We start from the raw sequence: 24,596 nt of genomic DNA, 5'->3' as shown, positions 1-24,596 counted from the left end.
GAAAACAACCAAAGTCTAACAAGAGGAGAGTATCTGAATAATGATACATTATTGTAATGACATACTAATAATGCTAGTTAGGCTGACAACATATGAATGACATAAAGACCTGGGGATATGAAATAATGCAGAGTGAAAAAGAAGAATCAAAATACTTATAGTTACAAATCCACAAAGAGGAAAGGGAATGAAATGATATGGTCAAGGAATCCTATAAGCACAGGCATGAAATATAAACTTGTTGGTATTTAACATCCTTCCTAATCTGGATCCTTCTATTTCCATTCCATTTCATTACACCATGGTCTCTACAATCCAACCATAATGGTCTACTGACTTCTTCACACACTATTCTCCATCTCCTTTCCCCCTTGCCTTTACACCTGGTGGTCCCCCCATGCATGGAATATGTTTCCACAGTCTATCCCCCTTACAGAAATCTTCATTTCTTTTAACACACAGCTCAAGCCCATATTACCACATTGGTGTAGAAAGGAAGCAACATGTTCTCCAGAATGTGTTTCATTCAGTATTTTACCAGGAATGGCATGGCAGAGAGGATGCTGAATTTACTACCTATATGCCCTAAGGCACGATATTTAAGCCCTATAGCCTCCAGTTAACTAGTCTGTAAAAGAAGGGATTTGAAATAGATGATTTTAAAGGTTAATTACAGCTTTAAATCTGGAATCCAAATCACAGCATAAAAGGTGCCAATAGGATTCTTCATCTCAGTGTCATCTCTCTCTCCTCTTTCCAATACTGTGCACATTTCTCCCTCACCCCTCAAAAAAAAAAAACCATTGAAATATCTCAAACTTCTTATTTGACTTTTTAAGTTTTCAAGCTTAAAAACTCTTTTTGGGAGCCTGCTGGAAATGTACATTGCCACAAAATGCAAAAAAAGTGTTTTATAAATGTAAAAGTATCTGCCAACTTGGCAAATAAAATCCTTTATTTTTTAATTGTTTCAGGACTGAAAATGTTACCCAAAAAAGATATAAACAAAATGACAAATATCATTGCTGAAAAAATTGAATGAATTTATATTTTGCCCCGGACTATGTTAATTGAGAAACTGCAGACCAGAAGGACTAGAATGTGAAGTAGGGCATGAATTTAAAGCAATACAATTACCGGGCATAAATGAATTCCAGTGGGTAAATTCAACATTTTCATTGATGGTCCACTTAAATGTCCCTTTGTTTTCTACATCTGAAAGTCCAATCCAAAAATATTTTCAGGCCTCAATCCGATAAGACTGGTCAAAAAGGCTTGTTCATATCTAAAAAGAGAATCAGAAACAACAATTATATTATGGAATTTCTCAGAAATTATTGTTAAGAAAGAAGTTGGAAAAGATGTATCAATTATGTTTTTGTACATTTGAGTACTGCCTAATAAAAAAAAAAGAAAAGAACACTTACCATTTATATAGCACTTTAAGGATAAATATAATATCTCCTTCTATCCTCACAAAACCCCTGGCAAGTAGGTGCTATTATTATCCTTATTTTACAGATGAGGAAACTGAGACAGACAATGGTTAAGTTTGCTCAGAGTCACATAGCTGATAAGTATCTGAGGTAGGATTTGAACTCAGGTTTTCCTGATCCCAGATCTAGTGCTATATGCACTGTGCCACCCAGCTACTAGATAATATTCTGTATATGGATTTTATGTATACAATATGTCCTTTAAGGAAATCTATAAATCTTGGGGGGAAATATTATAGATAGAACTCACTGACTAAATATTCATTGAGCCAATGTGCTGAGTTCAATACATGGGAAGACGAAAATTTATAAAGAACAGAGAAAGCTACTTTTCCATCTAAGCAGAATTTTATAAACACAGGATGAACAATGGCAAAATATTAAAAATCATTTGGGACCATACAACCTTAGCTGCATTTGAATCTGTAAGACAAGGTACCAAATATTAACTGATACAGAAACTTTGAAAGGCAATTTCCGGGAAGAACCAGGGATGAAAAGCTATGAAAATTTAATGAATCCCAGCGCCACAGTGGACAGAGTGCAAGTCAAGAAGATTCATCTTCCTGAGTTCAAATCTGGCCTCAGATACTTACTCACTGTGTGACCCTAGGCAAGTCACTTAACCCTGTTTGCCTCAGTTTCCTCATCTGTAAAATGAGCTGGAGAAGGAAATAACAAACCACTCCTCCAATATCTTTGCCAAAAAAATCCAAATGAGATCACAGAGTCAGAAATGACTGAAGAACAAACAATAAAATCTTTGGGGGAATGAATGTGGAAGAGCAATGGAGATAATCTCTCTGACCTTTAGTTTCCTCATATATACAAGGAGGAAATGTGTTCCCTAGCTCATGGGTTGTTTTGCGGGAAGCACTTCTTAGATCTGAAAGTACTATATGAATTTGAGTTACAACCATGATCACCCAACCAAGCCACTCCTTGGGTTCTGAATTGACAAAGCTTCCCTTAAGATTCTTTTTTCTTGCAGAGCTGCATTGATGAGTCCAAAGTCACAATGTTTAATAAAAGAGCTGATCTATCTACAAAGTTATTTGAGTAAGTATATACAAAACTATATTACAAAGAGTGGCAGGGCAAGACCAAGGATTGAAAGCTCTCTCACCTCTGACACGTGTTGGCTATGTGTCCCTTGGCAGATCACTTAACCTCCCTACGCCCTATGCAGATCTCTAAGATTATAAATTGGAGAGCAGGTACTGACCCGCATTGGTAGCAGGAGTTTTTCTTATTATTATTAATGATTATTATTGTGCATTTAAGGTTTGTGAGAAGCTTTACAGATATTTTATTGCTGTAACCACTCTAGAAGGTAGGTGCTATTATTATCCTCATTTTACAAATGAGTAAATTGAGATACAGAGGTTAAGTGACTTGCCCAGGATCACACAGCTAACGCATCTATGGCTAGATTTGGACTTATGTCTTCCTGTTTCAATTCTAGCACTCTGTGCAGCCTACCAGTGAAATCAAGGGTCAGTTTAAAACAAAACAAAGCAAAAAATACCCAGGTTACTTCTGAGTATTGTTTTATGTTACCAAAATGAAGAATGGAGTTGGATGTATGAACCAAATTTAGATGATTTATAACTTCCTCTCTAGGCTTTTTTAAATAGGGAAATATGTAAAACACTTTAGAGCCTAAAACTTTCTGCTATCCATTCCTTCCTTCACAAATTTAACAAAAAAAAATAAAAACCATTACATACCTGTCTTCCACAGTAGCAAGATAAGCCTTCTGGTTTATGCAGGTCTGGTTTGCTACTGCAAATGTTGAAAGTGTTTGCCCAATCAAATAACAGTAAAGGCCATGTCTTTTCCATCCCTGTTAATACAATCATACAATGGTATAAAATATTTGCAGACTTTCAAATTCCTTTATTATGTACTTTTAAAAGAAAAGCTTTGAAGACCAACATATTTAAATGGGGGAGAAATTTCTAAAATTTTTTAAAGAACATGAACAATGTGAGATAGAACTGAAAATACGCATAGGTGTATATTAGAACCAGTTTGACCTGTTGGCAAGAAGGGATTGCTAACATTTCAGTGCAATCATTTACATCTTGGCAATCAGCAAATGCTATAAATCAGGACTTGATTTATTATTTTATTGATTGTCTAGACTTAAAGTGATAAAGATTAGCAATGCAGATTAAACTTAAAAGTATATACTCAATAAATTCTACCAGAGATCTAAGCCATCCAAACCTAAATAATGTTTTGATGGCTTAGAATATATGTGTGTGGATGGATGGATGGATAGATAGATAGATAGATAGATAGATAGATAGATAGATAGATAGATGTATATATGCATATGTGTGTATGTGTATATATATAATCTGGATCAGACCATACAGATGGACAATGAGTTAAGCCCTGAATTAAACAGGGGGCGGAGAGCAGATTAGTTGGCCTTTGAGAAATTGTAAAGCTCTGTTAATGATCCCAAGTCTCCCATGAAACAAAGGCACAACTTTTTTATAATAACATTTTACAGTGTTGCATCATAGGATGGACATGGAACACAATCATCTCCAAAGAGTCATTTTCTCCCCCATCTCAATTAAACTTTATACTTTTTCGAAGGATGGGACTTCCCATCTTACAAATGAAGGAACTGAGGTTGGGCAATTTTAAGTAATTTGTCTGTGATCAGACAGCTAGAAAGTGACTGAGAGGGTATGTGAGCTCATGCTTTCCTAGCTCCAAGTCCAGCCCTACACAAGTGAGCAATTGGCTCCAATCTATACTCCAACTACTCACCTCACCTCCCTTTTGAATCCTGAGGGTAGAATATTTTCACAATATCTTCATCTCTGATGCCCCCAAGAAATTAAAAGTAGCCCTTGCTCCTTAATCAAATAAGATAATATTTATAAAGCCCTTAGCACAGTTCCTGGCACAATTAGGTGCTTAATAAATGTTTATTCTTTTCCTTTTATTCACATTAGACTTGACTGGGTACACTACTCTCCTATTATCTGGCTGCTGCCATCGTCCAACCTGCCCCACTCATTTTCCTTAACTCTGTTCCTCTTCTAATTCCCTTCCGGACACATCTTCTGACCCTGTAGCAGCCATGGAGGGTCACTGGGAAAGACAGCTATATCTGAGTGTTATAGACTTTGTTGTGGAACATGGACCAGTTGGATGGATCGTGAAAACCAATGAAGCATGTAATCCTGGCACGTGTTAACACACTTGACACGCACCTTCTGGCAGCCTTGTTCTACTTCCACTACAGGTGGTTTGGAGAGTGGTTTTGACTTGCAGACGTAACCAAAATGATTCTCACAGGGGTGATCAGCCCAGTACGCATCCTGCAGAAACAAAGAAAAGAATGCTGAGCAGGCTCCTCCATCTTTTTGCAACTATGCCTAGGAGAGGGAAAAGCAAGATCTAAGGAAGGTTCCTTGAGAGTAAAGAATTCTTATTTCTAGTGCCTGGCATAGCGGTTGGCACAAAGCATGCAGCAGACTTGTTAATTCCTCCATTTTTGACGTGGGGTCCAGGATGGCCAATTTTCAGTCACCTTCTGAATGAGCCCCTGACTTTCCAAACTGCAGTATGATGTGTACCTTCACACACATCCCCGGTTTTTCAGCTCACTTTTGTGTGTAGTCTTCCCCAACTAGAATATAAACTGCTTAAGAGTGCTGTTTGCCTGAGGAAGTGAGATGGCCAGAGCTAGATGGATAGAGAGCTGGGCCTGGAGTCAGGAAAACTTGAGTTCAAATGTGACCTCAGACATGTATTACCTGTGTGACCCTGGGCAAGTCACCAGCTGCTATCTGCCTCAGTTTCCTGAACTGTAAATAAGGATGATCACAGCACCTACCTCACAAGCGAGCTAACATTTGTAAAGGCTTTGGCACTCAATAAATGCTTGTTGCTTTGTTCTGCCTTGTCTGTTGACTAACTTCAAGTATATACTTGACAAGGCCACTAGGTGTCACTCTGGGACCATTCTTCTCACAGTACCATTCCAGGCATGAGACCCTTCTCTGGTAAAGAAACTAGGGTACTAGGCAAAATGACTTCTTCTAGGCTTCATGGTATCCCCACCCAACAGCTGGTGCTTTAATGCTGCCCCTGGCTGCCCCCAAATATATATCACTGCATCACCCTACCTCCCCTAATTAAACCCTGACACACCACTCTTCCCAGTCAAAACATCAGTTAATTCCTCATTAATAAAATGGGAAGAGGAAGGGAATAAGCATTTACATAGTGCCTACTATGTGCCAGGCACTGCGCTAAGTGCTTTACAAATATCTCATTTGACCCTCACAACAACCTGTTATTATCTCCACTTTACAGTTCAGGAAACTAAGGCAGACTGAGGTTAAGAGGTTATATACCCAAATCACACAGCTAGAGAACATCTGAAGACGAATTTGAACTCAGATTTTCCTGACTCCAGACCCAGTATTCTATCCAGAGGCTATTAGTCTGGTGCCGTACACACACTATTCATGAATACAACCCCAAAGCTATGGTCTCTGTTCATTCATTGTTTCATTCATTCAACAAACATTTGTTAAGTACCTACTATGTGCCTATCCCAGCTCTGAGTATTGGGGGATATAAAGACAAAAAATAAACAACCCATGCCCTCGAGGTATTCATTTTTATGCAGAATGAAAACATGTATACAGAATAATAAATGCAAAATATACACAAAGTAATCTGGGAGACCACTAGCTAATTTGAAGACTGAGATAGGCTTTATATAAAGGGTAGCATTTGATGAGCTTTTAGAGACTAAGAGGCAGAAATGAAAAGAGAAGGCATTCCTGGTATAGGATCAATCTGTGCAAAAGCAAGGAGGTGGGAGATAAAATGTTGTTTATGGGAAAGAGAGTGGTTCAGTTTGACTAGATCAAACAGGGTATGAAGGGCTGTGATGATGCACAATAGGCCTGCAAGTGTAAAGAGTCTAGAAGCTGACAAGATGTCTGCCTAAAGAAAGAGACAGAAACAGAGGAAGACAGAGAGATTCAGAGAGAGAGAGAGAGAGAGAGAGAGACAGAGAGAGAGACAGAGAGACAGACAGAGACAGAGAGAGAGACAGAGAGACAGACAGAGACAGAGAGACAGAGACAGAGACAAAGAGAGAGACAGAGAGAGACAGAGTTCCCCTGCTGTAATGCAGTGAAAGACTATAAAAACAACAATACAAAACCAGAACAAAACTGAAGGGAAGGGAATCAGGCATTAGAAAAGAAGAAATATCTAGAAAATTAGAGAATCCCTCTTAAAGAAAATTCTTTGTCTTTATCTTCAATTATTCATGATATAGTGCCCACCATACTATATTTGAAGTGCGATGATAGGTTCAAATCTCATCTCTGCCTCTCACTACCAGAGTGTTTTGGGCCATGCTGTAAGCTTCACTTTCTTCATCTATAAAATGAGATTAGATAGATGTGGGATCTTCTAGATCTTCTAAGTTACCTTCCAGATCTAAATCAATCCTAAATGTGATCTCTTGAACGCCCTGGGTATTTTCTGCAAGGTGCACCAGGGAAGGCAAACTTATCCAAAGGAAGGAACAGGTTTCAAACATTGCCTGGCAGGTCAACATTGGAGTCAGAGACTGAACATGTCTGTTTCACGTTTGACCACCCTACGCTCACTGGCAACCACAGTTGAAACATCTTTAACTTTAAGGGGTTCTATTATCTATGTTTTCATTGTCCCAAATCCTATACCTGAAAGTTACTAGAATCACAACACCTGGTGGAAATCACCACATACAGATTGGGAAAATCGAAAGGACATTTTTATTTGCTTTTAATGTCCAGAGAAATTGTTTAAAGGAATACTGAATACCTACCTTGTGTTCAACATTTTTAATAGAAACTAAAAATATTAGACATATTTAAGTCAACCAAATGACAGAAAAAAAAATCTAAAATAAAGACAAAAATACTTTTAATTGTGAAAATGGACTAGCTGTATATTCAGGCGACGAGAAGACCTGGATGCAGATCCCTTCTCTAAGCCTTACTAGCTACATTCCTGACTGGACTTTCTCCACCCTTGAAGCTCCTTCTATCACTGGATTTCACACACTAGAAGTACCCATCACACTTTTGGCCTCTCCCTCCGATTGGCTGATTCCTCCCAGAACCTTTATGTTAAAGAGGACCCTCAGACCAGTCATGTCTTCCTTTCTCTCCAGGCTGCCACCTTGACTCTCAGGACTTTCTCTCCCATAGTCCCTCATAGGGTACCTTCATTATTTATGGTACAGTGCCCATCATTATATTTGAAGTGGGATGATACAAACACACAGATACTCCCCACCACCTGTTTATCAAATTTTTTTATGAATTATCTTCTCCCTACAGAATATAAGATCCTTGAGGACAGACTGACTTTCTGCTTTTATTTTTATGCCCAGCACATAGCACAGTGCCTGGCATATGCTAAGTACTTACGTAAAAAATGCTTATTGACTTAACTAGCTGCATGACCCCTGACAAGTCACTAACTTGAGCCTTGATTTCTTCATCAGTAAAATGAAGAAATTATTTCCTGTAGTGCCTGTCTCTCAGGGTTTATGCGTGATTTAAATAATAAACTTTATATGAAGCACTTTATAAATCTTAAAATTAAAGTGCTATATAAAGTGTCAGATATGATTGTTAGGTAGGAAGTCCAGAAAACAATTACGTGGCTAAATCTCAGTAAGACTTAAAAAATTTAGGGCTAAACAGTGCTCCTATATAGTATGTACCAAAAGTCTTTGTCTGTATTAGGCTGTCTTAAAACCAGACAGAGACTTTTGGGACACCTAAGTATGTAGCAAGAGCATCATAATCCTGTGAGGGAGATCCCCTTTTACAGATGAGGAAACAGAGATTCAGGGAGCTGAAGTGATTCTCTTCAAATTATGCAACAAAATATAAGAACCTCAGAACTAGGTCACAGACTCACAGGTTTATCAATTTATAGCTAGAAGAGATCCCAGTAGTAATCTAGTCTAGTCGCTCCACTTTAGAGTTATCCTAGGGACACAGAGAGGCTAGGTGACTTGTCCAGGGTAGTAAGTAGCTGAATTAGGATGTGAACCAGAGGTGTGCTGGAGCCAGCTCATACCAGCTCCCAGAGTCCATTGTTAAAATTTCAGTGTTAGCATTTGCTCCCCCAAAATCAGCAAATAGGACAAATCAGGGGTTGGTTTGCTTGTTTGTTTGTTTGTTTTATTGACTGTCTAGATTAAGAAAGTGATAGAGAAAATGTTAATACAGGTTGGGGTTAAAATTGTGTTGTTGGTACTTTCTTTCCCCCAGAGAGCTGATTGTCACAATTTTTCCAGAGAGTTGGTCATTATGTTTACCAGCACTCCCCTGGTGAGAATTCAGGTCTTGTAACAGTGGATCCAGCACTCCTTCCACTGTACCACACCATCTTATGCCCAGATTCACACTGATGATTTGTAGCGGGTGAGGACCTAGGATTCTGGGCAAGCTGAAAGCATCCAACCTATGAGTATGAGTACTTTGAAGTACTAAATTTGTTTCTTTACTGTCTACTATTAGATTTTTTTTAATGATAATCATTTGATTATTTTGATTCATTCAGGTACTCTTTAAACTACATGTGCCATGATTTGTTAAGTGGCAGTCACTCCAAGTAACTCACAAAATATTATGTGGCCTGTCCCAGAGAATTGATCATAACAAGAAAGGCTGTATCTGCTACATGGAGAACTAGCTAGAATGAGAACCAAATTCTCCTTGTGTGCAGAGTCCTCATGGATAGGATCCAGTCAGAGATGGACAATGTGACCAGCTATTTCTTGTTATTTTCGATGTAAATCTCCTATTTCTGTTAGTATCCTTTCATAAGCTGCTGCACATTACTCTTTAAGAGCTAGCTAGGGTGGGGGGCTGACATTTGACCGGAGTGAAAATTTGACCCATGCCCACCCAACCTAAATAACCATTCACAAGGGACTAAGCAGAAAGAGGAGAGAACATTTTGCATGGCTTGGTTTGAGGCAAGCTCTGGCTACTACAAGACAGAGATTAATGAGTGTCCTCTTACTTTTCCCTTCATCACAACGCAATCTTCCTGCCTGTTGTTTGCATGGCTTGGCTCTCCAGGCAGCCATTTGGTGAAGGTTACAGGGGTCTCATCGCTCCATTCAAAATACATTTGAATCCTGAGATCATTTAACCCAATCCACAGCGTATCTGTGTCCACTAAACAGAGAGGAAAAAAATACACAGAGACACATTTTCATACAAGCTTAAGTGAGAGGAGAAAAAATGCTTCCTGTAAGGTAAGAAGGGCATTAGGCAATTGTGACTTTCTGCTCTATTGGCATCAGGCTTACCCTTTTCATGGGCCCTACTGATATCATAAAGGATCATTGACCTGAGTGTTAGAATTAATCTAGTATAGATGCTATAGAGAGGACTCAAACTTCCTCTACAATTCGTGTTGTCAATCTATCCACATTGAATTACAATGGTGAGACTTACCAGTCAGGTTTAGTCAAGCAATTACAAATCCTTTTTTATATGGATAGAAATAACTAAACAAACATGTTCTTGGTAAATAAGTTGAATTAAGTCATCCTTCCACCTTAGGTCATTATTTTGGGGTACAAATAATTTATGGAAACCTTTCTATTTATGAAACACGATCAGTTCCCCACTCTCAGGACTGTTAGCTATACTCTACATGACCAACCATTTCTACAAAGTCACCAAATCTCAGAGTTGGAAGGGTCCCCAGGGTCTATTTAGTCTAGCCTATACCTAAAAGAGGATCTCCTTTAAAAAGTATCCTCTAAATGGTCATCCAGGCTTTGCTTGGAGACTTCAAGTGAAGGTCTCATATTTTTCTGGCTTGTGTGTATACACACACAAACACACACATATACACATACACGTGTATGTATATATAGACATATACACACATACATATATGTATATACACTATGCTATGTGCTATGCTATGCTATGACATATGCTATGATATATTATATATGATGTTATATTGTATTATATTCCCATTACCTCACAAGGAAGCTCATTCCATTTTTGGATAGCTATAATTGCTCAGAAGTTTTTCCTTACATGAAGTCCAAATTTGCTCCTTTGCAACTTCCATTGCTACTGGTTCTTGCCTTCTGGGGCCAAATAGCCCTGCCCATACTTGAAGAGTCCCATCTCCAACCTTCCACCCCCATGTCTTCTCTTCTTTGGGCTATGGGTTTCCATTTCCTTCAACTGATCCTAATATGGCAAGAACTTGAGGTCATCCGCCATCTTGGTTGCCCTCTTCTAGCCAGTTTGTCAATGTCCTTTCCTTGTAATTTACCAATGCACTTTCTAAAATGAATGCTCATAACACGTGCCAGATATGGTTTTGTCATTGTGGAGTACAGACAGACTATGATTTCCTCAGTCATGGACACTCAATCCAATATGACTCTACTAGATTTTTTTGGCTAACATATCCTTAATTCCACCTATATCCCCCTTTGGGAGATGTGGAAGTGGAGGATAGACAAGCCTGGCATGCTATGGTCCATGAGGTCACAAAGAATCAGACACAACCAAACAGCTGAATAACAACAATCCCTATATTACTCATACTATACTAGCAGTTCACTAAAATCACCAGATCTTTTTCACAAAAATATCTCCCTATAATTCTATTTGTGAAAAGGATTTCGCCTATTGAAGACTTTATACTTATCCCTATGGAGTATTAGATTTGACTCAATATTCCTGCTTATCAAAATCTTTCAGAATTCTAAATCCATCACCCAGTTCATTAAATATCCCTTCCAGCTTTGACTCATGTGCATATTTGAGAAGTGGGCCAATCATGCCTCATTCCAAGTCCTTGATCAAAATGTTTAACAGCTCAGGACCAAGCCCAGATTCCCTGAGGCATACCACTGTAGACTTCTTGCCAAGAGGACATTGAACCATTAATGACGACCCTTTGGGTCTCAACATTCAACCTGTTTCCAATCCACTTAACTGGATTATTATTTTGGCCACATCCCTTCACCTTTCCCTCCAGAAGAGTAGCATTTATGACATGGAGTGGTAACACCAATGTCATCAAATAGATGTAGAGTTTAAATGATCAAAAAAAACTTTATTATTTCATTAATAGTGTTGTATTCAAGACACTTTAATCTTTATAATAAAATTGATTAACGTATGAGACATATAATGTGAAGAGGTAGGTTATACCTTGACTATTGTCATTGAACTGTTAGTGAAATCAACAGAAAGTCTGATTGCTGATTTCCTACCTGCAAGTAGTCCTGCAGGGCATTTGGTGGAAAGTTTTCGGTTTTGTTTTTAGATCACAAGAACAATATATTATTTCAAGAAAGTGAAATAGTTTCCCTTAAATTAACAAAAAATGAAGCTGAAAATGTGTCCAAACACCCAGAAAGTCATGTGGAATTATGCTAAGGATATTATTATAGCATCCACACCCTTTGACCCAGACTTCCTACTACTAAGCACATACCCTAAGGAGGTCCAAGCCAGAAAGGTCCAATATACACCAAAATATTTATAGCAGTACTTTTTTGTGGGAGCAAAGAACTAGAAAAAAAAGATGCATCTCACTCATGGAGGACTAGCTAAACAAGTTGTGATATATGAATATTTCTACATCTTGAAAAATTTCTACACCTATATAAAGTATAGCCTAAAGCTTGGGAAGACACGTATGAAATAATACTAAGGGTAGAAACGAATCCAGACACATACATACATATATACATATGGGGAAGGGGAAAGGTAGTTAGTATTTAGAAATAAAGGAGACAATTTTTAAAAGCAGCAAAAATGAATGACTCAAAATTTAAGCACATCTCATTCTGATGATGCCCTGGATGAGCTGAAAGAGCTCATAGCTATTTTTCTTTGGATTTCTTTGTCAATGTTTCTTCAGGTGTATTTTTAGAGTTTGTCTAGGGTGTTTGTAGGGATCTAGGTCCCTCTAAGTCCTATGACAATGTTATCTAACTCTACATTCAGTTTAGGCATTTCCCAAAAGGAAAATAACAGTAGACCCTGAAAAGTATGTTTAATTTTCTAGAGCGTCTGTCGTGAGCTACGCTTATGTCAAAATAGCCATGTGTCGATTTAATTTGATCATTTTCGTCTTGGCAATGAAAGTACCTGCCAGAAGAATGCAAAAATATTGTTATGGAGAGTGAGAAAAAATTGGTTAGATTCTGAAAATTTTGAAAGACTTCTCCATTTCAGGCTTTCCTTCAGTGGTTTTGGCCCTTCCGCTAAATGCCGCTGAAATTCATTTTTGGAGAAGCCCATTTATTGGCCCAAGGCCAATAGCAGCAGGTGTTTCCAGTGTTCTGAATCATGAATGAGAGAATGTCATTTGCAAGAGGGGTGCATAGTTCATCTGAAAAGGATTGTAAACTATAAGACTCCAAGCCCGCTGCTAAGCATTTTGGGTGCCAGATTTTTCCAGTAGATGCTGCCACTGACAGCTCGGCTGTGCAGTGGATAGAACCCTGGATTTGGAGGCAGGAAGATCTAAGGTCAAATCCTCCTTCAGTTGCTTACAAGCTGGATGACACTGGGCAAATTAGGATAGGTTTCTATTGGGGGCAGCTAGATGGCACAGTGAGTAGAGCACCGGCCCTGGAGTCAGGAAGCCCTGAGTTCAAATCTGACCTCAGACACTTGACATACTTACTAGCTATGTGACCTTGGGCAAGCCACTTAACCCCAATTGCCCTGCCTTCCCCCCTCTAAGAAAAGGGTAAAAAAATATTTCTCTTAGCCTCATATGTTAAAGCGGTCAATAGCACGTATCTCACAAGGTTGAGATGAGGTAAAAATGAAATAACACACAAAGTGTTTTAAATATCTTTAGAAGGGCTGCCTATTATAATTGATCACGAGCCTTGGTCCCTCAGCAGTAATGGAACTGAGGACTTTGTTATAAAATGTCCTCACAAAAGTGTCCTTTCCCATGTCACTGATACTTACCTTTCTTAATTTTATCAAAAGTAGACAATGAATATCTATAGAATGATTAGAGCATCGTTATCATTAATATCTCTGTATTTCCCTCTCTAATTATGCACTTTAATCACATATTCTGTGGTTAATGTAAAAATGATTAAATCAACAGTCTAAAAAATTCTAAGAATTTGAAATGTAAAAGATATATTGTTTTATCTGCTATAACTATTTCTCTCAGATATCTCTTAAAACTCTAATTAATCACTTTAAATAAATGCGCATCAATGAAGTAAAAAGTGTGGAGCATCTTCTAGAGAAGATCAGCTAATTCTTAAGATGAATTTTGAAATAACTGACAGTTGCACCCCCTATTTCTCCTTTTCCTCCTTTTATGTCTCTCTCCACCTATCTCAACTTTAACTGCCATCTCATTAACTCCTGTTACTTTTTCTAATCTCCTAACTTGTTCCATAGTTATGCATCGGGAAGGGGCTGGCCTCCACCATGATCATGACTCATTTCCTCTTCTTCTGCTTGATGGAAACAGATGGCCTAACCAGCTAATGGTTCAGAAGACTCATCATTCATAGTTTGGGGGCTATGAGTAGTAGGTACTTAATGAGTTTCTGGACTCATTTATATTCAGGATCATAGGACACTAGAGTTGGAAGGGACCTCAGAAACCATTTATACCAATCCATACCCCCTAAGGAATTCCTATTTCAATATGGCCCTCCAATCATTTGCTTGAACATCTCCAATGAGGATAACCTACAACCTGCCAAAGATAGCCCCTATTCACTTAACATTGGCTCAATTTTTGAAAGTTCGTCATGTAATCAAGTCTAAATTTACCTCTCAGCAAACATGCCATCCACTGCTCCTACTTTTACTGTCTGGCACCAAACAAAAACTAGTCTAAACCCTTCTTACACATGGAAGCCTTTCAAATACTTAAAGAAAGCGATTGTGTTTCCTACTGAGTCTTCTGCCTTCAGACTAAACATTCCCAGTTCCTTTAACTGGTCCTTGCATTGACAGATGGAGGGAAACTGAGGCTAACAGGGTTAAGTGACTTGCCCAGAGTCACACAACTAGTAAGTGTCTGATGCCAGATTCGAAACTCAGGCAGGTAACTCCAGGCCCAGCGCTCTATCTACTGAGCCACCTAAACCCTAAGGACTTGCTTCAGGCCCATTTAAGTTCTGTAACTTACAGATGGTCACCCAGCTATTAAAAAGCCAAAAAGGAGATTTGACCCCACATATTCCCTGATTCTGAACCCAACCCTATTTATTATGCACACTACCTACCTCTACTTATACTAAATGTCTTAGTATTTCATAATTGTATACAATTTCTATAATTGCATCCTCAAGGAGCAGGAAGTAGAAGAGCAGAGTGTACTGTACTTGTCGGAATTCTACCGTATCCCAAACTGGGAAAAAAATGAAGTCAAATTCTCTATAGTATGGATCCTCGCCAGATCTCCTCCTTCCTTTTGCAGGCAGACCGTAGCATCTCTTTGTATTTGAGTTCTCTATTGATTTGTAACAGTGAACTGTATGGCCACCCACTGGCTTGGGCAGGAGACAGGAACATCACTTTCTAGAAAATTAAAAAAAATCGGTTTGAGAGCAAACAAGAGAAAGATTTAAGTGAAACCACAAGTACATTTGAGATATTTGTGCATTTTCACCTAGCTTTGTGGAAGCAAATCAAAATGATTATCAGAAATAAAAATCCTTTAGATTTTGTGGCTTGTATGCAAAACAGGTGGGGTTTTTGGAGTAAAAAAAGCAACTCTATCCTTTACATTCAACAACGTTTAATTTGAAATCATAAAAATCTGTTTACTAAATTGGTGTTGTTGTTAGAGTTGAATAGAATCCACTCTTGGGGTTTTTCCTTGGCAAAGATACGGAGTGGTTGCCATTTCCTTCTCCAGTTTATTTTACAGGATACGGAAACTGAGGCAAATGGGAGTAAAGCGACTTGTCTAGGGTCATACAGCTGGAAAGTGTCTGAAACCAGATTTGAATTTGGTCTTCTTGACTCCAGGCCCAGCCCTCTATCTAATTGCTACCTAGCTGCCCTTTTGCTAAACAGAGGACAATAAACCATTTTCAGAGCTCTTATTCAGTAATGCCCACTGGGAACCAGAGACACTTTACTTGTTCTCAAGTTGATTATCACTAGCTGAAAATCTAGGACAAAGAAAAGAAATAAATAACAATACAACATATCTCATTCTAAGTGCTAACTATTTGAAGACAACAAATTAAATGTTATAGGACTTGAGTTCAACAAAGGGATTACCCTAACTTTAAGTGGGGTTTGAGCTAAGGTGGTGAACACATGTTAGGTTTTTAACAAGAAAAAAGGAATGGGGGTGGGTGGAAATGTGGGAGGGAGTAGGAAAAGCATAAGGAGAAGAGGATGGGGAGGAAAGCAATGCAAAGACCCAATCTCACTAAAGTTTGTATCTCCATGAGCCCCTGGCCTTTTCTTCACACGTAGACAAGTTTGTAGAATTGATGAGTGATGAGTGAATGAATGAAAGAATAAAATGCTACCTTGTATTACATTCATCTTTAATTTATTTGGTCCTGTTTTCTCCAACCAGAATATCCAGCCCAGGGAGCTTGCTTAAGATTCTCTGTATTCCCAACACCTGGCAGTGTCCTCTGCATACAGCAGGTCCAGATTAAATGTTGATAATGGTATGATGGAGTAGGTAACATAGTCACTACTAAAACACAACGTTTTCTTCTTATCAAACACTTCTCATAGCTATATTTGAAAGAAATTTAATGCACTTTGAGCCCTCTTGTGGAAAAACGTTAACTTTGTTGCTTAAAACTCAAATGGAAAAGGACATGTCTGTCAGAAACCTTAAAAGTATCATTGAGAAAGAAAAGGAATCCACATCTTCAGGGTGAAAAAAAGATTGAAAGAAAGCCCTGATTTTATACTATTGAGGGTTTTTAGAGGGAGTCAAAACTGACTGCGAGTTCATCTTACACCCATGAAGTGTGGACCTGGGATGTTTACAGTGACAATATGACTTGTGTTTTTCTCTTCCTAGCTGATTTGGTCCACAATTCTGTATGCTACAAATGCAAGCTAGTGGCTCTTTGACAGTCCTGTGGAACACCTGCCTCTCCGTGCCCCAGCTTATATACTTTAAATATGTTATTTCATTCCATCATCACCACAGTTCTGTAATTATGATATCTCTTACAAATGAGAAAGCGTTGCTCAGAAAGTTAAGATGCTTGTTCAGTCACATAGCTAACAGTGACTTGAAGCAGGATTCAACTCAGGTCTTCCTGATTCTAAGTCCAAACTGTTTGTTCACTATGCATAGAACACACTGTTGAATATCCTTGGATTATAGATAGAGATTTCAAAGGCATCTTAGAGGCTGAATCTAGTTCACATATTTTATACATGAGTAAACTAAGATGCAGAGAGGTTAAGTAACTTGTCTTGGTCAGAAATCTAGTATGTGTCCGAGTCAGGATTTGAACTCAGTTCTTCCTGTCTTCAAGATCAGTATTAAAGGAAAGAAAGAGGAAGTGATTCCACAAAGAAAAATATTCTCAGGAAGCAGATGAGTCATCAAAGCCAGTTGTCAAGATTGGTGTTTTTACAAAGAAAAGTTTCAGTTGAATGAGATAAGAAGCCAAATTGCAGATGCTTAGAAGAGGAGCAGAAGCAGAAGAACCAATTATTGAGAGCTTTCTCAAGGAGTTTAGCCAAGAAGGAAAAGAGAGATATAGGTCAAGAGCTGGTAGAGAAGGCTAGATCAAGGGAGAGCTCTTTTAGAATGGTGAAGGAGAATGTTTGGATGGGGAGGGGGCATGTTTTTAGGCATCATGGAAACAACCAAGAGAGCTAAAGGTTTTGAATTAATGAGAGAATGGGCTATGATAATGGGGGTGATATGCACAAAAAAGATGGGACTGGATCAGCAGTGCTCATAGATGGGCTTGGCAAAGGCTATCTCTTCTTCTGAGGCTACAGTGAGGGAGATGGTGGGTGAATATGTCTGAGTGATACAAGCTGAAAAGAAAGAGAGATGATGGAGCTCTTGTTGAATGGCCTCAGTTTTTTAGTGAATTAAGCAAGGAGGTCATCAGTTGAAAAGGTGGAAAAGGAGATGTCAAGGGAAATGGGAATTTGAAAAAGCTACTGAGGAGAGGTGGGTAGCAAATTGCTTACAGAGGAATAGAATCATCGCCTTGCTGCATTGAAGGTGCAACTGAGATTAAATAATGCACATGTGTAATGGACTCAATCAGCACAGTTTTGTCACTTCCTCCAATTCTGTTCAGTAGCATGTGAATAGGAGCTTTGGAAGCACGGAACAGAAGTAATTCAAGGTTGAGAGTTGGTGCTTTCAAACTGTGATGCTAGAGGAGACTTTTGAGTGTTCCTTGGACAGCAAAGAGATCAAATCAACAATACTTAAAAGAAATTAATTCAGACTTCACAGGAAGGTCAAATACTGAAGCTGAAGCTTAAATACTTTGGCCACGTAATAAGAAGATGAAACTCATTAGAAAAGACCCTGATGTGGGACAGACTGAAGGCAAAACAAAAAAGGGATGGCAGAGGATGAGATAGTGTCATGGAAACAAAGAACATGAATTTGGACAGACTTTGAGAGACAGTGGAGAATAGAAGAACTTGGTGTGCTATGGTCAATGGAGTCATGAAGAGTAGGATAACTAAACAACTGAACAATAACAACAAAGGTTGAGATTTAGCAAGGTGTGGTTGGCAATAGCTCAAGGGTTCAGGGATTCAAGAACAGAGGCTAGTATAGAGTTGAATTTGGTTCACCATTGAGTGGAAATAAGAAAGTGGGGAGAGCATTAATAGTACAGGGTGATGGCCTGGGAAGGAATTGTAGGGAATATAGATCATAGTGAAGATGAAAAGTAAGGTTAGGGGTTATAAGACATAATGACAATTGACAAGAAAAATTGATCAGATGGAGGAATTCTGAAGTAGAAGCTTTATATGTATTAATCTAATAGAATTAATCTAAATTAGAATAATAAAATCAATAAATAATATGATAAAATATATCAATAATGCACAAATATATTTAAATTAAAATATATTAAATATATTTAAAATAAATATAAATATATAAATAATTTAATTAATTAATTAAGTAGAAAACTTGTGGATAATGGCAAAGATACCTTTAGGTCAATTACAAACTTTCTAGTTCTGTATTCCAAGTTATTAGCACAGAATGTACAGTGTTTTAATTTAATCACAAATGAAACGTAGGCCTTTCTCAGTCACTTTAGGTTAAATAATTGCCTACCTGGGGGAATGCGGAATTGATTTAATGAGCTGTTCCCCTTTTTACAAATATATCCAAGTTTCGTTAGGCATTCCACATTTTCCCATTTGGCATTTTTTGCAGGATTCAAGAACACACAGCTTTTTCCAGGTTCAAGTGCTGGACTTCCTTTAAGGAGATAAAAAGAGAATTTAGGTATGAGAAAATTGGTGAGAATTCCAAACCAGAGTTCCAAAATGAAGTGTATATGAAGTCCAGAGAGAAGATTGGTACCAAGCGGGAACAGTTAAAAGGGAGTAGGAAACATGGAGGAGGGCTGTTGAGGTGGGCTTTAATTGTGTTTTGTCCTTTGTTCTTGAAGAGGACCATGACAGGGAATGATATGACTTGCAGTAGACTTTGATTTGAGTGAGGGAGGGCTATGGGCTTAATTATCTTAACACCAAGAGCAGCCATGAGGATGAAGTTAGGTGACATCTTCAAGCAAGAGAAAAAGTCTCTTTGTCTGGAAGACTGTGGAAGAAAAGGAGGGGAAAAGGAGAGGCAAGAAAAAGGATGATGGAAGTTGCACAGGAGTCAGGAACTTGATTTTTTTTAAGTACTGCAAAATCTTTTTTGAATATTGTCCTTTCCTAAACAAATTTTCAACTCACTCTATTAACTGTATATCCCTCTGCTCCCCATTAGAACATATCTTCTCTCTCATTCTGGATTTTAGTGGGAAATGGATTCACTTACAATCTGCTGGAAGGCATCCATTCTGTAAAGCAGTACATTCTTTTATTTTTGTGTCACTGATACTTAAAGACAATTCTGTTGTGACTAGGCTCTCTTTCCCTTCTATACTGCAACAAAAATGCCTGCTATATAAAAATTTTCCAGAGATTTGGGAAGGTTATTTGATTAATACATAGAAATCTCACAGAGCTACTTCAAGATAAGTATAAGGATATGTAAAAATGTGGGACCCCACTGTCTGGTTAAACATAACAGGATATACTGGACTAAGAGATAATGGAGAGAAGTGGTAAGAACTTACAAGCAATACTGAGGAGTATAGTACAATAATCTATTAGTCATGGTTTATTAATTATACTCTAGAAAGTAAAAATCATTCCATATGCTTAGTTATCAATATGTATTCACAACCTCTTGTAGAGATAGCACTTAGGGCCCCTTTTAAATGCTTACCATTGTCATAATAGTATTTGAATATCTAGAGTTGGTAATTGTGTAAGGTAAGCCTAGAATATAAGCACCTTGAAGGCAGGAAAAAATTTTTTGTATCCACAGTGTCCTGCCACAATGCCTTACACATAGTAGAACATTAGTAAATGCCTGTTAGACTGAATTAGGCTTCATGCAAATGAAATTATGGAAACCCCAATTTAGCAATTGATAGAATAAAAATCTGGGAAAGAAAACTCCCTAAATTAGGTTACCCAATCATAACCTTGCAACAATGATTACTTCCCCAAGCATAAATTGAATTAGTTTTCCAGCATCCCGTAAAAAACTTGGTCCAACAGAGGGCATAATTTCTTTTTAAAATACTAAGGATTCCTGTCACTGTTCACTGAAGATGTTACTCTCATTTTTTTTCAATAACCCTTGAAAGGCAAGTAGGAGGCACTGTATTCATTTTATTATTTATAATAAAATGGAGGCCCAGGACAAAGTAATTAGCTAATTTGTGTGATAGTAGAAGCAAATAAAATAGATGAGATTCTAGAACCTCTGATTTAATAAAGAGCAAAACAACACAAATTGTCCTTAGATGCAAAACTGGGCCTCAACTAATTTTTAAAATTCTAGTTAAATGTAGCTGATATTGGATCACTTGTGGATGGCGGGGGCAGAAGAACAACCTTCTCCAATTATAAAGGCATTCTATATACTTTCCAAACCCTTCTGTTTTCTTCTGTTCTATTCTCCTGACTACTGTTACTAAGCTGACATTAATTTTCATATTTCAACAATTAAAATTAATAGTGTTGAAGAACTAATTATGTTCCATATAGTTTTCTACCTTGTTGCTGATACCCAATGAAAAGCCACATGATGTATATTGTGAAGTGAATTCTTAGGCATCAAAAATAGAACTGAAAATCTTAAATAAATGATGCTGTTTAAAATGAAAACCGATGTCCTTTCACATTAAGGTTGTTTCCTTCCCATAGTCAACATTAATATTTACCTATAGGGCCTATCTGCATACACAGACATGTAGCTGCTTATTCTTTGTATACAAGTTTAAAATAGGTTATAGATTAGAGAAACAATTGTAAGGGAATTAGTAAGAGAGGCATTAGGTTTATAATTAACTTGTGGAAATGAGAGAAAATGGTATATCTCATGCCAAAGAAAACCAATTTAATTAGAAGACAGAAAATTAGAAAATGGAATTTCTTAATAAAATTTAATAGAATTTAGCAAAACACATTTAGAAAGAATGTCCTGTCACATTTCTTCTCCTATTTGAAATGCTTCTTCCTAAAGGAGGGAATTTGTGATATTTATCTTTTTTTAGCCAAGAATCAAAAGAAATCTACGTGAGCTGCTTTAGAACTTTTAAAGACAGACATGCTAGAGGATCCTCTGACTTCAAAAAGCAATCCGTGAAGTAAGCAGAACTAAGAGAACATTGTCCACAGTAACAGCAATATTGTATAATGAAGAATTGTGAATGACTTAGCTATTCTCAGCAATACAATGATCCAAGACGATCCTAAAGTACCTGTGATGAAACATGCTATCTGGCTCCAGAGAAAGAACTGATACTATCTAAATGCAGAGTAAAGTATACTACTATTCTCTTCTTTTTTTTCTCTTTTTCTTTCTTTTTTGTTCAAGTCTTCTTATACAAAATGACTAATATGGAAATGTTTTACATGATTGCACATGTATAATCTATATCAAAATGCTTACTGTCTCCTGGAAGGGGGAGGGGAGAGAGGGAAGAGTAGAATTTGGAATTCAAAACTTTTTTAAAAATTATTTTAACATGTAATGGGGGGGAGAATATAATATTTTTTAAAACAATTTGTGTACATGAAATACCTGCCCCTTTCCCAAATTCAGTATCTCCCATAAATTATCAGGTAACTAAATTCCTTGGAAATAGGTTTTTTTATTCAATTATTTTTTTGTGTGTTCTCATTACCTAGCCCAATGCCTGGTAAACAGGAGGCGCTTAGTAAATGCTTGTCGATTGGTTGGTTGGTTCTCACAGACTATCTGTATATACATATGTCATAAAGCATTTTCCTATGGCAAAATATCATAAACTTCAACAATGACAAATGGTTGCAACTACAAAAGCATTCTGGTCTTGAGATGCTATATCTTGAGATATAGAAGCCTGAATCTGGAAGTAGGGGACACTGACTCCAGTGCTGCCATGCATTAACAAGGCGATTTTGGACAATACAGTAGAGAAAAGACATCTAACACTGTTGAGCCCCAGTTTCCTTACTGGTAAAATAATAGACATTTCTAAAATCCCTTCTAACTCAAAAATCCTCTAATTCTCTTTTCTAAAAGTACTTCATACAAGACTCGGTAGAATGCCACCTCTGGATCAATGCTTTGAGTATGATTACGGTATAGTGGTTGGTAGGTGGTGTACATCGAGTACAAATAATAAGAACTATTATTTAAATGTACTCGTTACATATGACATTATAGGACATATCAAGTCATATAGATGTTAGAAAAGCAAAAATCTATGTCCCTGAGAAATCTGCATCCTAAATAGGATAGAAAACATTCAATCACAGAGCAATTTGACTGAAAATCTATTCGATCAAGTTCATTATCGTATTTTTTACTTATTGACCCCAGGGAACTGAACAAAGTTAAAGTTCCTACTATGTTATAAACTTAGACCAGTAGCCACACTCCTTAAGGGAAATAAGACTTTTTCTTCCATTTTTGTTTATTTCCCCTGAGAAAATTAAGTATGAGTCTAGAAGACCTTAATCTTTTGGGTTTTATGATTGCAGATTTTTAACCCCATCAATCACCAATGGAATGCCACCTACCTGGAAGCCAGTTTAGGTATCTGAAAGGACTGAAGCCAGCCCATTGCCACCCACTGTTGAAATTCAAACTGTTAAGTCCGATCCAGAGTCCTGTGGTAAATGAATTCGTCAAACCTATAAAACAAAAATAACTGGCATTCAGAAGAGGAAACCAATGTACTCATGTTCAAATGTTAATTTCTTGAATTACATAGTTAATTGGGATTATTTTATAGGTATTTCTTTTTTAATATGAGAACAGAAAATTATCATTTTGATATATTAAAATGTTATTTATTTTTAGCTCACCAGAGCCTCTGTTATGGTATAGCAGACAAAGTACTGGATTTAGAATCAGAGGATCTGAGTTCAAATCTTGTCTTGGCTACTTACTACATTTTCCCTCTGAGACTCAATTTCCTCATTTGCACTTAAGTTACTTAACCTCTGTTTACCTCAGTTTCCTCATTTGTAAAATAGAGATAATAATAGTATCTACTTCCCAGGGCTATTTTGAGCACAAAATGGGATAATTATTATAAAGCAGTTAGCGCTTTGCCTGGCACATAATAAGCGCTCTATAAATGGTAGCTATCATTAGCTATAATTATCATTAAACTCTCAGCACCCTAAGAGACTCTCTAAGAATATATAGTTGGAGAACAGGTGCTGTTGTGACTTTGCTAGAAGAAGCCTTTTCTCTGGGAATTCCCCGCATCATTGAAACCACAAGACCAGCACCTGCATATACCACATAACATTTTGTGGAATAGTCAATTGATATTATAAAACCAAAAACACAAAAATAAAGTCTCCTTTTCCAAGAAACTGGGAATCCCTTCTGTAAAACAATAGAAACTTAACATAATGACCCAAAAAACTTGCTTGGGCATGTTTTCATACTAATTGTGATTTTTTTAAGAAATCAAAGAGATAGAATAACCACAGATATACCTGAAAGACAGCACAATCTAAAACTTTTTTTTTAATTTTCTTGAAATTTTATTTTAGTTTATCTAGAGGCATCTATCTGCCTATCACCTAGATGCCTCAACCAAGAAGTATTTGATCCGTCCTTGAATTCATTTTGCCCTGTAGGCCCCCACTACAATATTATAAAGTAGTAGTGTAAGAAGATGGGACAGATTTTCTAGAGTGAAGAGAAATGAACTTCAAATAAAAATACCACTTTCCCCCCTACCCAAGAGATTCAGCATATTCTAAATCCTCCATAGACCTAGATCTTGTTTCCATGACTTCAGAAGGCTCAGCATCTGGTTTCTACCCAGCTTAGAAATGACTAAAATAAAAATGCTTATTTTACAGTTATGACAAGGAAATAACATTAGAAAAGGGAAATCTTCACAATCTCTAACTATGCTTTTTCTTACTTTTATGTATTTAGAATAAGTGTCATTGAGTGTGACTTCCCACTTTGATTTTATGGGTTCCAATAAATTGATCAAAATTGATTCCTGCTGTAGACCAACCTTAAAGCTACTCAAGTCATGGAAAAATTTCCCCTTGTTTATTAATAATTCTAGAGGACTACACGATTGCTTTCAACATTGTTATTTGTGAATTATTTTAAAATAGGCAAAAAGTGATAACTAGTAAAGCAGCTCAAACTTCATGACATGGCTGATGACTTAGTAGAAAGAATACTGAACCTAGAATCAGGAAGAAATGAGCTTGGATCCAGCCTGAAGCATTTACAAACTGTATGACCCGGGAA

General features: G+C 37.4%; 1 protein-coding gene across 1 annotated transcript in view; it reads right to left on the bottom strand.

Annotated features, from left to right (window-relative positions):
- MRC1 (mannose receptor C-type 1) overlaps nucleotides 1-24,596 on the bottom strand; it is a 127,388-nt gene that overhangs the window by 53,554 nt on the left and 49,238 nt on the right. Inside the window, 10 exon segments of the mRNA XM_036759851.1 lie at nucleotides 1,138-1,242; nucleotides 1,245-1,285; nucleotides 3,227-3,342; nucleotides 4,736-4,843; nucleotides 9,582-9,739; nucleotides 14,921-15,043; nucleotides 15,046-15,085; nucleotides 15,087-15,121; nucleotides 18,861-19,007; nucleotides 22,883-22,996. Coding sequence (XP_036615746.1) covers nucleotides 1,138-1,242; nucleotides 1,245-1,285; nucleotides 3,227-3,342; nucleotides 4,736-4,843; nucleotides 9,582-9,739; nucleotides 14,921-15,043; nucleotides 15,046-15,085; nucleotides 15,087-15,121; nucleotides 18,861-19,007; nucleotides 22,883-22,996 — 987 coding nt within the window.

This window comes from Trichosurus vulpecula, chromosome 5 (assembly GCF_011100635.1).
Source record: "Trichosurus vulpecula isolate mTriVul1 chromosome 5, mTriVul1.pri, whole genome shotgun sequence".
NCBI lineage: Eukaryota > Metazoa > Chordata > Mammalia > Diprotodontia > Phalangeridae > Trichosurus > Trichosurus vulpecula.
The sequence above is the reverse complement of the archived record's forward strand: the minus strand, read 5'-3'. Positions and strand labels throughout refer to the sequence as shown.